This window comes from Meles meles, chromosome 6 (assembly GCF_922984935.1).
Source record: "Meles meles chromosome 6, mMelMel3.1 paternal haplotype, whole genome shotgun sequence".
In the NCBI taxonomy this organism is placed as follows: Eukaryota; Metazoa; Chordata; class Mammalia; order Carnivora; family Mustelidae; genus Meles; species Meles meles.
This window is the reverse complement of record NC_060071.1, coordinates 51,661,209-51,676,641: the sequence shown is the minus strand read 5'-3', so window position 1 is coordinate 51,676,641 and position 15,433 is coordinate 51,661,209. Positions and strand designations below refer to the sequence as shown.

The 15,433-nt window shown below is 60.2% G+C and overlaps 1 protein-coding gene across 1 annotated transcript; it reads right to left on the bottom strand.

The window, feature by feature from the left end:
- Nucleotides 1-284: 284 nt before the first annotated feature.
- On the bottom strand, nucleotides 285-9,516 carry SKOR1 (SKI family transcriptional corepressor 1). Its single transcript, XM_046009535.1, has 9 exons — nucleotides 9,425-9,516; nucleotides 6,997-9,214; nucleotides 5,834-5,921; nucleotides 4,806-4,913; nucleotides 4,201-4,272; nucleotides 2,779-2,853; nucleotides 2,439-2,513; nucleotides 1,862-1,927; nucleotides 285-1,022 (listed from the first exon to the last, which is right to left on the bottom strand). Exons 1-9 carry the CDS (start codon nucleotides 9,514-9,516, stop codon nucleotides 928-930), a joined length of 2,889 nt encoding a protein of 962 aa, XP_045865491.1. The 3' UTR covers nucleotides 285-927.
- Between the last annotated feature and the right edge of the window lie 5,917 nt (nucleotides 9,517-15,433).

Below are 15,433 nucleotides of genomic sequence, written 5' to 3'. Positions count from 1 at the left end.
TCCCAAACGCGGGGAGAGGGTGGCCCGGAGGCAAACTGGGTGTGTCTGAAGGACTGGGAAAGAGGTCGGGGTGCCAGCTGCCGCCCACCCGAGCCGGCGATTCTCAGCCCGGGAGCGTCAGAACTCGCGCGTGAGGTCTTGGAGCCACACCTGTTGTGCGGCCCTCAGCCCGCCGCCGCCCACCTCCCTCACCCCCAAGCCCACCCCCACCCCCACCTCCACAGCCCCAAGAAGTGACAGATTTCTTTTTTTTTTATTATTAAAAACAAAACAAAAGTCACGGATACAGGGTGGTCTCCCCAAATAGGCTCAAGGTGGTCTCCATCTCGTGAGTCGTCGCCCTTTTTAAAGTGCTGTTACATCAAGAGGTTAAGAAGAAAAAAGAAATTAGACAAAATCCAAAGGGGAATGCAAAATGGAACCGGAAGTAGGTCCAGGAAAAGGAAGCAAAATAATTTACAGCATAAATAAAACGGAACCCAATACTGAACCCAGAGAGACTCACAGTTCATTTATACCCATTGCACATAGCCACTTTGTCATTAGGAACAAGTTTCAGAATGGACGGGACAGGGGAGCGCGGGGTCAGCGCCAGCGAAGTTGCTACACCGTGTATACAACTGGGGGGTCCGAGGCTGTGTGGGGCGGGGGAGACTCCCCTTTCCCCTTTCTTACCCCCTTTGGTCCAGTTAACCCCATGAGGTCCGATGCCCTGGAGTTAAACCATGGGGCGAGGTGGTATTTACACTTCTTAACGCAGAAGGGGCCCTGGGCCAAGGCGTCCGGGAGGAGGGCGGGCGGGCAGGAGGTGTCTGTACATCAGTCGGTCGGAATGGCTTGTTCCTCGCTCTCGGCCGCCGCGGCCGCGGGTATTTACAGGAAGAGAGCAGCATGGCGTGAGGGCGCGTGGGCGCGGCCGGGCCGGCCCTAGGGCAACAGCGGGGGCTTGAAGGAGCAGTTGCCAGTGCAATGGCGGGGCGTCAGCATCTTGCAGGAGAAGTGGTGCAGGGCGTCGTGGGCTTCTGAAAGACAGTCGGGCGGGCCAAATTGGGCACCTTGCTTGCCCAGCCTTGCCTGCGCGGCCAACAGGCTCTGTCCACTCAGCCCCCTTCCCTGCCCTCCCTGGCCTCACCCTTCCCCTTCGGGCTCGAGGGCTCTCAAGTGAGCGGGTCAAAAAGATAGGAGTGGGGGCGCCTGGGTGGCTCAGTGGTTTAAGCTGCTGCCTTCGGCTCAGGTCATGATCTCAGGGTCCTGGGATCGAGTCCCACATCGGGCTCTCTGCTCAGCGGTGAGCCTGCTTCCCTCTCACTCTCTCTGTCTGCCTCTCTGCCTACTTATGATCTCTCTCTGTCAAATAAATAAGTAAAATCTTTAAAAAAAAAAAAAAAATTCCAGAGCCTTCCTGACCAAACTTTAAAAAAAAAAAAAAAAAAAAAAAAAAAAAAAAAAAAAAGATAGGAGTGTAGGAGAGAGAACCTGGCGATTTAGAACCAGTGCGCTGGTGCATTGCCCCATTGTACAGAAGAAGAAACTGAGGCACACAAAGAGGGAAGTTAATCTGCCCAGGGCCAGATTTGGGTCCCACGGCAGATTTCCCAAAGCCCAGGGCTCAAGGGGTTCTTTCTCTCTATTCTACCGTTCTAGAATTATTTCCCCATTTAAAACATTCGCACTTCCCTCCTCTCAGCTTCTGCTTTAGGCCGACCTGGCCTTCCCCTCTCACTAGCCCCTCCATTTACTCAATCATTCATTAGCTCATACATCGTCCGTTTATCTGCCCATCATTCATTCATCATTCATTCATTCCGTGGCACAGCCAGAGCTTGGCAACAGTCCTATCTTTGTTCCCTGGCATCCGCACCTTTTAATTTCTGCTGGATGGCATAGCGCGCCTTCCGCTCTTGGTCGAGTTCGTTACACAGAGTGTCTGGAAGACATGGGGAGGGGCCGGTGAGGAAAGGAGACCACCCTCCAGCCGGCCGGGGTCACAGCCCCGGGCTCACCCTCTCCCCAGCTCTCAGCCCCTCCAAGAAACACATCCGGGAGACCGAGGGAGGGAGCACCAATGCTCCAATCTGCAGCCGGCGGAGGGAGGTAAAGGCCTGGGATGGCGCTTAAAGGCAGACGGATCTAACCAAAATTAAAGCAAACTTAGGCATTACTTCCCAGGTAATTTTACGCCTCGATTTTTAATTTAGAAACCATGGAAATTGCCGCGATAAGAAGTTCAATCACTCCATGTAATGATGCCTGCAAGCCGTTTGCTGGGCTCGCTTGCCATTCTGAGGCTAATCAGAGTATACAAAGGATATTAAATAAAAAAAATAATTGTTAAATTACCTTCAATTTAAATCCAAATGACTGAGCCAACATTGCGGCTCCTGCCAGACGAGAGGCAGTTACGGCCCGTGCACGCGCTCACCTGACTCCCGTCTTACCTCTGACAATTTGCAGCTGTTGCACCATTTCTTCTCGATAAGCCAATTCCCTCTTCATTTGATCCTGAAAATTATCTGTGCAAATTGATTAAGTGAGAGCTGTGACGCACAGCCCCCTCCCCCCGGCCCCATTACCCCACTCCCCATTCCCGCCCCCACCCCTTCGGTCTCCGGCCTAGCGGGAAACCCCGGAAAAGCAGGGTTCTGCGGCTGGTGCCGGGCGCGCAGCCGCGGCGGCCCTGACCTGGGGTACGCGAGCGCAGGAAGAAGGCTCTCCAACTGAGATGGGATGAGGGTGGGGTGGGTTGGGGTAGGGTGGGTCAGGAGGGGGGACGGGTACCTTTGAGGCTCTGAAATTCTCGCTCCAATTTCTTGCGGAGCTCCATTTGCTCCAGGAGCAGTTTTTGCAATTCGTCTGCGAGGGGGCGAGATTAGGAGGTAAAGGAGGGTGCGCGGGGCTCAGGCGCCCCCCACCCCCACTACCACCACCAAGGTCCTGCAGGTCCCGCCCTGGCCCAGAGTCCTGAGGTGGCCGGGTCAGGACGCAGAGGCCCTCTACACTGTTTTCCCATTTGCTTCCAAAGGATTTGGGCGAGGAAAAGGGTCTAGGAGACAGGTTGCCCAGGGGAATTAAATTCAGGCTGGCGGAAGCCATGTTGGGTTTCTAGGCGCTAACCAGCGGGGCTTTTGCTTTAAGTCGTTCCCAATTCTCTAACCTTAGAGGCTGGCCCAGGACTTGGTTTACCCCTCCAAATGACACACCTAATTGTTGCCTTCAACACGAGGAGCTGGGTGAATCTCGTGAAAGACCTGGACCCCTGCCCCGGAAAAACACCTGTACTCACAACAGCTTGTTCACCATTTCAGGGGGGCCCAGGCCCCCAGATCCATACTAAGAGCTCTCATATAAAGCACCAATGATGCTGAAGGTGATTGTGTGTCCTGTATAATCTGTGATTAGAAGAGTGGAAGGCCACCAATGCTTCTCTCCCCTCCCACACCACTTTCCAAGCCCATCCCATGGCTGGTGGATAGCAGGTGGATGTGGAGAGCCCCGTTTGTGCCCTCAGAGCCAGCTATAAAGGGATGGCGAGGGTCTGCCCTGACCATGGAGCTATGGGGGATCTGGGTCTTCCCCATGGGGAGGCTCTCTGAGAAATCCCACCCTGAGCAGGTGCTGAGGAAATATAGAAATGGGAGGTAGAGGAGCAAAGTGGGGTCAGAGGTTCCTGTCCTCTGTGCCTCAAGCCACCCGCTCCCCTGCAGATGGAGCAGCTATCCCAGGATCCCATTCTGAAAACAGGCTCTATCCTCACCCCATTTAGAGCATGGTGGGGGGGTGGTGATTATGCATTAATTCCAGGGGAAAAATAACCTCTCCGACATTCCTTAAATAAATGTCTCCTTGCAATCTTGCTTTTCAGAAAAAGTCCTGCTTCCCAGTGAGGTTGGGAGACCCCGATTGCTCTATCTCATTGTCACGCGCACTGAGGATCATTACTCATTGCACTCTTTCACTGGGCTCTTCAGACAGGCCAGCCTTGGGAATCCAAACTTCTAATGAACTTCTGGGGGTTTGGTTCACTCTCCCCACCCTCACGCCCCTCAAACCTCTGTGCCAGCATCCTGTGCCCAGAGGATTGTCCTTTCCACTCAGTGAAATATGATCCCCCGAGAGCCCTGTGTTCCCACACACTCCCCTACAAAAAGGGGTCATCTCCCCCAAGCAGGGTGGACCCCCATTTCACAGATTTAACCTCACCTCTGGCCAGGTTCTCGATATCTTTCTCCACTAGCTGAGTTCCTGTGACATCCAGGGTGAGCCCATCTTCACCTGGGATACAAGGGCAGGTAAGAGGGGTTCTATCCTGGGAGAGGCCTTGGGAGGGGAAGGGTGAGCTGCCGGGAACTGTGTTAAGTCACCCAGCTGCTCCAGATCGTCTGTCTTTACAAGAGACAAGAGTACCACCTACCTTCCAAGCTATCATTTTAGGGGTATAGCCCTCATTTTAGAGAGTGACCCTCTGAAGAAGGACAGTGGACTCAGGGAAATTAGGCTGTTTTAGGGCAGGAAGTGCCCTCTGACCTGCTTCATGTCGGTGATGGTGTCTCTCTTTTCCTTTTAGTACAGCCACTTCCCTTACCCGGAAGAGCCCCAAACCCACTAAAGAGGACAGCAACTCAGGAAACCGGGCCTGCACCTCGCGCGCGCACTGTTTAAATATGTGTCTGCCAGCCGCCGGAGAGGACCAGCAGCCGCTTACGCTCTATCGGAAGCCCTCCACGCAAGCCGAAGCCGGTTGGAACCTGGGCGACCTGGGCCCCAGCTTCCGGGTGGGGTTGGTGCGCGAGGGTCCTAGGGCTCACCTCGGTCTGTATTTGCGGGACTTGGTTGGGAGATACTCCTTTGGTCTGGATAGGATTTCCTCGTTTCCAAATCGTCGGCGGTCGAGTGATTGTCTTCCTTATCTGGTTCTTAAAGGCAATAAACCGAGTTTCAAGGAGAAGCAAAGAAACCGTGACCCCGATACGGCCAGAGCTGCCACGGTCGGGGCGCCCGAGCCCTAATTAAAAGCGTTGTGGCCGCCGCTGGTTCCCGGCTGTGCGCCTGGGCTTGCACCCTCAGGCTTTGGGCTGGGCACCCCCTCCCCCGCGCGCGGTCTGCTCCTCTAGCGCTCCACGCCCCCTCCCCAGCCCCTCGGAAAAGAACAAGACGAGCAGCGGAGCCCACCAGGGACGAGCGACCTACATCGCGCGCAGATACTGGGGCACCGCGAGCGCGCGTGGCCGCCGGGTCTTCCTGCGCCGCTCCCGCCGAGAACGCGGCCCAGGCGGCGACCCGCGCGGGGTGGCAGCGGGGGAGACATCGTTTCGGGCTCGGCCTGCCTGGATTTCTGAGGCCCTCCGCCCCTCCTCTTCGAGGCACTGGGGCCCGGTGCACGGGCAGGACTCCCCCCGGGTTGGGTCGCAGCTACCGCGGCGATTTAGGGGTGTCCAAGCGCGCAGCCCAGCGCCCACACCCTCCTCCCTAACCCGGCCTGCCCACGGAGGACCTCGAGGCCAAACACTTGCCGGATAAATGAGAGGACTTGAAAGAGGTGCCAGGAGCGATTTTTAAAAAGGATTTAAGTCAGAGTGTGAGGTGCACGTGAGCGTGTGTAGTGCGGTGGACGGGGCGGTTTGTTAAGTGACCAAACGATGGCAGTTCCTGAGAGTTCTCTCTCAGCTCCCTTTTCCTTTATTTTTCTCTCCCGCTCCCTCTTTCTCTCGCTTTCTCTGCCTCTTTTTTCTCCTCTCGTCTTTCCTCGAAGCCCCCTCCCTCCGCCCCGGCCCTCCGCCCGTGGTCCCCACGTCACATTGGCCAGCGACCTCGGCAGGGGGGCTGGGGGCGTTACCGTGGGCCTCGGGGGTGCAGAGGTAGGAGGCCGCGGGCCCCAGCGCCGCCGCGCTCTTCACATGCTCGTCCCGCTCTGGCGCGTACACCTGCGGCGGCCGAAAATGACAGGCGGTTAGGGGGGCGCTTGAAGCGGCTCAGGGCCGTTCGGCCCTGCGCCGCGGCCGAGAGGGAGCGCTGAGAGGGGAGGCCGAGGTCGACTAGCCCGCGGGACCCTAGCGCCCCGGACGCTAGGAGGTACGCGGCGCAGCCTGGCGCCCTCGGAGGCTGCATTGCATCACCGTTGTAGTGTCAACGATAATTATTAGCACCCTCGATAAATTAGCAGAAAGACAAAGCGGCTCTCAAGCCAAGGACCGTTCACAGCGAGCCCCCCACCCCCAACTCCTTTTCGGCATCTTCCGCCAGCCCTCGCCCAGTCCCCGTATAAATGACGCCTTTCGCATCCAGCTAATGATTCGTGTTTTAATGGACCTAATGGAAATGTACAGGTGTGCGCACCCACTTTCAAACGGCCAACGATTTCTGCTTAGTTGCACAGCCCCCACCCGAACCTGTGGCCCAGCCAACCTGGGAGCCCCTCTCCTGCCCTGCAAGCCGTCTTGAAAGCTGCCTACTACCAGTGAACTCTGCGGTTCCCAAGGCCGGAGTTCAATGGGACTCAGAAAACTACTTATAGGGGTGGAGGAAGATTCTGGGACTGGTACTGCTGGGGCCCGGATTGAGGGAGACCCCGTCCTCTCCTCATCAGCTTGTCTTCCCTGGGACTCTGATCCCCATCTGGGTGCTTGTGCCATCGGCGTTTTTCAATGGCTTTGGGTCCCTTTATCTGCCCCGCGTTCTTTCCCCAGACTCCTTTTATTTCTTTCGGTCTGTGTTACTGACAGTCTCTGCCTGTCTTCACCACCCCTCCCTCAACCAACAAAAATGTAAAGCACCCCTTTCTCTGGCCCCCTCCCCGATTTTCCGAAACCCTTACTCGGTCCCAGCAAGTTCCATGGCGCTACCGAAACTGGGCCTACCCAGAGCAGCTGGGGCCTGCGGCTCAAACGCCTGCTCCAAACACGATTCCCGTCCCTAACTTGTCCAGTACCTGCCCCACATCCCCGAGGTGCCGAGGGGTAAGCAGGGAGGCGCCACCAGCGATGCGGGCGCGGGGCTCACCTTGGCCGGCGCGGGGCCCCCCAGCGGCCCGCAAGGCTCTCGCAGCTCATAGCCGCTGCTCGGCGGGCTCCTCTCCGGTCTCCGCACCACGTCGTCGGCCGCCAGGTCCCCAAATGTTGACCGGTTGGCGGCGGGCAGCCCGGGGCGGCGCCGGGAACGGGGGCTGCCGCCATCTGGGGAATCTGTGGGACCGTCGGCGCCCGAGGAGGTGGTAGACGGGGGCCCTGCGGGCTGGTCGGCGTCTGGGCCGCCTCCCGTGCTGGGCGCACTGGGTACGCCCGACTCGGTCTCGTCTGGAGCGCCCTCATCGTCGGGGAAGCGGTTGGACTCCACGTCCACCTCGGGCTCGTCAGCAGTGTCCACGTCGGGCGAGGCGGAGTGGTAGCTGGAGCTGCCCTCGCTCAGAAAGTCTGGGCTCACGTAACCGCCGCCGGACCCCGCTCCCGGCCCTGGCCCACGAGCAGGCCCCGCGCCGTACGCGTCGCGGGCGCTACCGTAGAGCTTGGCGATGCTCTCGGCGTCCTTGACCACAGGTCGGAAGGCCGACACATAGGAGCCTTTGCGTGCGGGCGGAGGTGGGGGGGCAAGTGGGGCCAGAGGCGGCGGCAGCGCCTCATCCGCGCCGTCCTCGTCCAGCGGCCCGCGGGACAGCGCGCTCGGACAGCGCTCCTCTGCGCCCAGGCTGCCCTCCTTGGCGGGCTCGGCACCGTCCAGGGACTCGGGGCCGCCACTGCCGGCTGCTGCCGCTGCCGCCGCCGCCGCCGCCGCCACAGCGGCCGCCACTGCCTTGGCTTGGCTCTGCGCAGCTGGATAGGGCGGCACCGGCAGGCTGCCTGCAGCCGGCCAGAACATGGGAAACGTCGGGTATACGGTAGCTGCGGCGGCCGCTGCAGCCACAGCCGCTGCGTCCTTGGCCGCCCCAGAGGGCTGGTGACCCCAGAACATGGCTCCGCCACCCGGGCCAGGGCCTGCCCCCGGGGGCAAGTGGCCGGATCCTGGCCCGCCCGCGCCTCCGCCAGTGCCCGCACCCGCGCCGCTCCCGGTGCCTGGGCCTCCCTTGGGCTCGCCTGCGCCTAGCACCGGGTCGTCCTTTTTCGGGCAGAGGCCGAAGGCCGTGGGAAAGCCGTAGGGGTGAGGGAAAAGCGGCGGGGGCAGTTTCTGCAAGAGGCCAAAGCCCTTGCTGGGCACTGGGATCACTGGGTAGCTGCGTACGCCGGCGCCGCCACCAGGCCCTCCAGGGCCCGCCGGGCCGCCGGCTCCTGCGGCTAGACCCAGTCCCCGCTGCGGATGGGGAGGAGGCGGCCCAGGAGGCCCGGTGGCCTCGTCTTCGCCACAGCGCAGGGTTTTGTGGGGCGGTGGGCCTGGGGCCATCTCTGCGCCACACCCCGGGCCGCCCCCGCCGCCAGCAACACCCTTCCCCTGCCCACCCGACCCGCCGTTAGCGCCGCCACCGCCGCCTCCTTGCAGCGAGAAAGTCCGCTTGCGCGTGCCGCCATTGAACATGGCCTTGACGTCCTCCCAAGCGTGGCTCAGTTCGTCTGTGGCCGACTTGTCACTGAGTTTGAGATGACGGCGCCACGAGTTGAAGTTGGCGGCGTCAGGCTGTGTGTACTTGGCGTCCGGTGTGCGGTGCGAGTGGAAGATGAACTTGTTAGGCGAAAAGTACATGCTGCAGTAGCCGCACTTGATGCATTTGGCACGCGAGCTGTTGTAACGCGCGGGGATGAAGCTGCCACGGGAGCCCCACGCGCACTCGTGCACCACATCGAAGGCGAAGTTCTCCGGCAGCTTGGGCGGCTTATGCTCACCCAGGAACGACTTGCACAGGCGTTCGGCCTCGCGCTTGGTGATCATACCACAGCGGCGAGACGAGATCGGCATGGCCCCGGCCCGACGCAGAATCTCCAGCTGTACTGGCGTACACTGCACGCACGTGATGCCCAGGGCCACGCGGCGGTTGTGGATTTCATTGTAGCTGTAGTTCTTGAGGAGAGTGTTGGAGATCTGCGCCAGGCAAAGGCGCTCCTGGCCGTCGATGACCAGAGACACGATAGGCACCCCATACAGCGACGTCTCGCCCACCTGGTTGGGTTTGAGAGCGCTGGAGCCCGAGTAGGGTTGCAGCTCCTGCTTAGAGTTGGGTGAGGAGTTGCCCTCGCGACCCGGCCCCAGCTGGGTGGTGAGAGCCTCCATGCCGCCGCTCCTGCGAAACAGAGAAAGTAAAGAACAGATGAGCCATTTTCAGCGCCACCGTGGCTCCGGCCCGCCCAGCGGGGCGCGCCGAGTTGGGCGCATGGGGAACTTGAGTCCAAGCTCATTCGCCCCCTGGGCGGGAGGCTTTTTGTTATTCAGACGCCTAGTGGCGCCACAACAAAAGCCCCTGGGGTCTGGGGGAGAAGAAGGGGTAATTGAGACCTCAGGAAGCCCGGCAGCTAGGAACCCAATTTTGTTTTCGGATTGTGGAGGAAGTGGGGCCCAGAGACGGAGAGTGACTTGCCCAACGCCACACAGCAAAGCCATTTCCGAACCCAGGCTTCCCAACGTCCAGATCCGTGCGCCTTTGGCTACCCTCGCAGCCTGCCCTACCCGCCCGGGTCCTGAAGCCCGGACTTCGGGGACGGCTGCCCCTCTGCTCAGTCGCGCATGCACGCGGGCGGGCGGGGGAGGCGCTGGGAGGGATACAGACGGGGGGAGGGGCGGTCATTGCCCATCTCCAGACAGCAGGGGGCGGGGGGGGGGCAAAGAGAGGGGGGAGGGTCTCGAGGCCTTGGAGGGATGTGTGTGTGGTAGGGGAGAGGCTGAAAGGACCGCTGTTCGCGGTGCTGAATCCGGCTCTCCAAAGCTCGCTGTGCGCGCCCAGCCCCAGGGCGGCCCCCACGGCACCCAGCTCCTTGCCGAGCCGGTTCCCGAGAATAGCAGCACTGGTTCCACAATCCTGAGCTTGTCCTCTCACGCCCAGAGCCTCACGTTCATTGAGAAGAAAGATACCGGCTGGAAATACAAACCGTTTTTTCCCCAGCCATCCGTCGTCCAGGGTCACGCAGTTTCTAACCACATTTTCTGCATTTTTAGCAGCGTTCCGGACCAAAGCTGGTTTCCATCCGGGTCAGCGGGCGGGGACAGAGGGGTTCTCCATGAAGTTTCTCAGGAGCCCCTTCTCCTTTGCTTCCAACAGCCCACTCCCTAAGTTTTCCTCCTTCTTCAGATATGCCTTTCCTGCTCAGGCCACATGCAGTCTCTCCCCGCTCTGGGCTTCCTCTTTTGGGGGCGTCTCCTGAGTATAGTTCAAGCTGGGCTCTCCCAATTCATATGGGTTGAGAAGAATCCTGGCGGGTGTTCGGAGCCACAAGGCTCCAGGTCAAAAGTTGCTGCCGGTCTGTGCTTTGATCTCTGGCCCAAGAAGAGAGGTAGCCTTTCCTGTGGACCCTGGCAGCAGAAGGACCCAGGGACTGAGGCTTGGGGCCCTATAGGTCGCCTGGCCCAGCCACGTGTCCTCAGACACCAAAGGCTCTCATCCAGCCCTCCGCTGCAGGCGCTCCTGCGGCCCAGGCAGCTCAACCCTGAGGGCCCCTCTCTTAAACTCATGAGAAAAGGCAAATCCATTTTCAGAGGGGCAGCTCCAGTGAGACTGGGGATCCGAGTTCAAAAGCCTTCATGGAAAAGACTGGGCTCTTCTGTCTGTCTCTTTCCCTCCCTCGGATTATCTAGGTGCCCCTCATCTGTCGATCTTATCTGTCCCTGAGCTGCCTGTCTCTCCCAGCTCGCTCCTCTTTCTCCCATCTGTCTTCATACCTTCTTCAAGTATCAAGCTATTTATCTGTTATCTGTCTGTTTCATCTTTATCTCCCGGGATCGAATTGAAACAAGTTGACCCTCCCTTCACGTTAAAGTCCCCTGTAACATCTCAGGAGGCAAAAACACTGTCCTAACTCCCCAGCTGAGGCCAGCCCCGCAGCCCCTTGAAGAGCTCTCAGGCGGGATTGGGAAGGTGACGGGGGTAGAGGGTGCTCCGAGGCTCTGGGAAATGACGATGTCTTCTCGGTTTCCCGAAATCGGCAAGTGTGTCCTGCCCGCATGCAGTGAAGGGTGCGCCTCAGAGCAGAGCGCGTCCTCCCCAAGCTGAGGGTCTGGGGGCCCCGCGGGTTTTTCCGGAGTGGAGGGGGCTCTGGGCCCCAGAGCCAGGAGAAGGGGGGCCCTAGGAAAGGAACCGAATTTCGAGGGCCAGAGCGGAAAGCCCGGGCAATGAGCTGTACGCAGCGGTCAGGAGCAGCCGCCAGGGCTGCCTTGAGGAGCCCTCTCCAGCTCCTGGGGCTGGAGGGGTGAGCTTGGAGAGGGCGACGAGGCGGGAGGCGGACAGCACTGGGAGTGAGGCGATGGAATCCTTAGGTATAATAAAAACAACAGCCACAAGAACCCAAATCGGAACTAAACGAAAAGAGCTGTAGGGGCAAGGCGCGGGGGCGGCGGGCGACCCGACGCGGGTACTCACCGTGCGGCGGCGGCTGGAGCCGGGCGAGCGGTGAGAGGAGGTGCGCGGCGGGCGGAGCGGCGGGCGGGAGTCCGGGATCCGCCGGGCTCTCCGGGTGACGGCGCGGCCCCTCCCCGCGCGCGCGCACAGCCGCGCTCCCGGGCTCCTCGCGCTCACACCCGCGGCCCCGCTGGCCCCTCCCGCGCGGCGCGGGCTCTCAGCGGGCGCTGGACGCCAGGGCCCCTTGAGCGAAGACGTGTGCCCTGCGCCGCTGCCCCCGAGGCCCCGGACGGGCCCGGAACGGAGGCCGAAGCCTGGAGCGCATGGCGCGGCGACGGGCACGGCGCGGTCACAGCCCGAGTGGCGAGGCCGGCGCGGGGCGGGCGCGCCTGACAGCTGCGAGCCGGGGCGCCACACCCACCGCCCGCGCAGTCACTCGCGCCCTCCCGGGGTCCTCTAGCCGCGGGCCACGCGCCGCGCCCGCCGCCTCCTGCAGCTCCCCGGCCTGCGCGCCCCAGGTAAGCGGCCGCACACCTGCGCCCTGCGCCCGGCACCTGCGGCCCACACTCGCCAAAGGGGACAGGAGGGAGGAAGGGCTTGGGGCCGCAAAGTTTGCCTCCCAGGACAAAGTGGGGGAGGGCCCAGCCCTCTGTCTGGGCCAAGGCTAGATGACCGGATTGAGGAAGGCTCTGGGGGAAGGGGCGCGAGGGAGGGCATCGCACTTTTGGGCCAAAGCGGTGGATCCCGAGAGTGGCCCCCGGAGCCATTTGGGTAACCAGAGGCCTGCTGGGCAGAAAGAAGGGTGTGGGTGGGGGCGGGCGGGGGGGGGGGATAGCTTGGAAGGGGCAGAATCAACTTCTCCACTGCTTCTGATTTGGTTGGAAGGCGTCAGGACACACCAGCCTGGGGAGGGACGACTCCTTCACTAAGTAGTAGAATTGGATTTGGGCCACGCACCCCCCACCCCGCCCCGGCCTTGGTTGCTTCCCCCATCAACTGCGATCTGCCTCGGGTAGGAACTAAGTCATCTTTGGGAGGTACCGGGGGTTACCTACTTTCTAGGAGGCTGCTAGAGTCTGCTCCAGCTCTCCTGCTAACTCAGTTTCCCCTTAGTAGGGGTTTAGCCCCCCCCCCCCCAATGCTCCAGACATCCCTTGGCATCTTCTCTCTTCGCGAAGCTCCATCTCTCTCCCCTCTGTGCCTGTAGGTTCACTATTCTTTTCCTCCACTACCCCTTTGGGTCACCGTGTTCTCCCTTTCAGTCTCCGTCTCTACTTCATTTGAGTTACCAATCTCCCCCCCTCCCTATTTGTTCATACCCGGGCGCCCCCTCGAACCCTCCCCCCCCGCATTAAGTGTCCTTAATGGACACGTTAATTAAACTGTAATTAATCATACTGTCCAGCCTAAGTTTGAACAATTACCCTAATCAAACAGAAGTTAATAATGGCAGGGATGGCCCGGGGCGCGGCGGGCCGCCCGGGCAGGGGGCGCAGCGGCCACTGTGGCTACCGACGTTGGCAGCAGCGGCTAGCGCAGCCTGTCCTTGGAACCCGAACGGTGCCATAAATCTTCCGCGGCCGGCGGCGCGGGGTCGCCCTCGCCCCCGCCCCCTCGTTTTCCCTTTAGCTCTGGGTTACAAGCCCTCTCCCCTCCCGCATTCCGCCTGCTCCGAGGTTCGTCACTCCCTCTCCTTCGTCAGTCCATTTCTCTCCTCTCGTTTTCCTCTTCTCCCCTGGCTCCCAGGGACCCGGGGAGAATCCTCTGGGGGCGCGAACGGATTGCCCTGGCCTTTCTCTTGGAGAAAGGGGTCCGGCCTGACTCGTTTGTCACCCCCTCCCCTTGACTACCCTGTTATCCAAGGCCTCAAAAACTACCCCCAAGTTTAAGGATTCTGTTTGCTCTGCGGTGGCCCTTCTGGAGCGGAATCTCGCTCTTTCACGTCCTTCAGTTTCCGTCTCCCTCTTGGATCTATCTCCTTTCCTTTTTCTCTTCTCTCAGAGCCTGCTCAGCCCTTTTCTCTGCTTCTGGTCCCTCCTTTAATGCGTCTTTCTCAGGCTTTGCCTCTGTCCCGCTTTAATTCTACCTCTCTTTGCCCTCCCCCGCCCCGTTACACTTCCCTCCGAGGTAAACAGGAACCCATTTTCCGTCCCAGTCCGAGAGCCGCCCCCAGCCTCCAACTGCTCATCCCCCTTCCCTCTGCCCGGCCTCCCCCATCCCATAATTACAATCCCGTTCGGTAATTATTCTTAGGCTCCTAATGATTTTTTAAAAGGCATCTCAGAATGCGGTGTGGTAGTGACAACGATCGCGGAGCCAGGACGCCCCCGGGGTACTGGGGAGGTGGGAGTAGAAAGAGGAGGGGCAAGGCCTGTGTCCTGCCTCTATTGTACTGTGAGCGCCAACAGCGCCTCCGGGGCCGGCCTCTAGGGCGTTTCCGGCAGCCTGGCCCCCGGGCCCCCGGGGACTTCTCAGACAAAAGTTCCCTCCGGGGTTGTGGCACTAAGGCTGAGCAGGGTTGCTCCTGCATCTCCGTTCAGCACCAAGCTGCAGACAGCTCCCTGCACCCAAGACCAGCTTCGCAGACCCCACCCAACGCTCCATCCAGGGTCTGATCGGGAGAAAGACTGAAAACGTGTGGAGAGAGGCTGGGGAGGGGACATCCCTCGCTTGGGGGGCAGTGGTCTCCGGTGAGTGGGTGTCGGGGGTGGGATCTGGGCTCTGCTCTGGACCAGCATCCAGTTGGGATGGATGACTGGATCGCCGTGAAATGCATTTTACAGTGGCACAGCTGGTTCTCACAATGGCTATGGGACTAGGTAGGGATCATTTATTCCCATTTTACAGACAGGAAACTGAGGGTCAGGTAGTGAAAGCCAACCCACCCAGGTTCCCCAGGCAATAAGGGATGCAGAATGATCCCCCAGACGCCAAATGTTCTCGCACGCTGCTGGTAGAACCTCACTTAGTGAAGGGAAGATAAGGAATGCGCAGGATCACCCAGCTCGTGAAGAGTTTTTATTATCACAAAACACTTCGTGCAGAGGAAACAAGGTTAGCAATGCCAGGTCACTTGCTCAGGCTCAGGCAGCCAGTGCGGGGCAGCGCTGGGACTTGAACTCGGGTTCAGACTGCGGAGGGTGGGGCCCGTCTTCCTCAGACCGCTCTGTGGGCCCTGCGGCCCAGTGCAGAGACTGGGGAGGCCGCGGCGCTCAATGCCCTTGGTCTTTCTGACCCCCATTAGCACGGATTCTCTCTTTTACCCATTGCGGGGTGGAACTGAGGTCGGAGGGCCGGACTCCGGATCAAGTGCTCCCCCCGCCTCCCCCCCGGGTCCGCTCTGCCTCCGCGTCTCCGGCGTAGCGTCCACGCGGCGGGGGGCCCCGGCGCCCATTCCGGCTTCGGCGTGGGCTGGGGCTGGGCGGCCGCGCCTCCTCCGCGAGCACATATCTTTTACCAGTTGAATTAACGGCAGTTTTCGTCAGTTAATTAGGTTTAATTTACATAATTAGTACAGTATAAAGAGGATTGGGGATAATCATGGGGTACGTAGCGCTTACTGTGTAAACACGTATTCTGAATTAAAAATCAGATGTAATTAAGGCGCGCAGGCCCTGTTTAGGCAGGGTTTTAATTGTAATGAATTTCTAATTAACACTCAATGATTGCCAAATGCAAAGGGCTGTAAAATTTTCTTGTAGTTTTGCTAATTTATTGTTTACTTAATACCTGGATATTAATCCGACGGCCAGATAGACCTGAACCCCGCGCGGTGGCTCCAGCCGGAGCCAGTGAAGGTGGTTGGGCGGGGCTTGCTGGGCCGCCGCTGAGCCGCGCTGAGGTCCCGGGAGAGGCAGGGGCCCCAAGAATCCGCGCGAAGGACGGGCTCAGAGCTCCCGACCCACCTTACTCTGGATGCTGCCTGAAAACCTGAGGCTCCTGGAAGGCCGGGACTTGCCCGAGGCTGCA

What these genes read in the sequence shown, in the direction of transcription:
- SKOR1 (XM_046009535.1), bottom strand. Translation starts at nt 9,516, where the DNA reads ATGGCTTTGCTGTGTGGCGTTGGGCAAGTCACTCTCCGTCTCTGGGCC. An exon ending in AAAATTGGGTTCCTAGCTGC is followed by an intron (nt 9,215 to 9,424) that starts CGGGCTTCCTGA and finishes CTGTTCTTTACT; the next exon opens with TTCTCTGTTTCGCAGGAGCG. An exon ending in TATCGAGAACCTGGCCAGAG is followed by an intron (nt 2,854 to 4,200) that starts GTGAGGTTAAAT and finishes GCCCCCTCGCAG; the next exon opens with ACGAATTGCAAAAACTGCTC.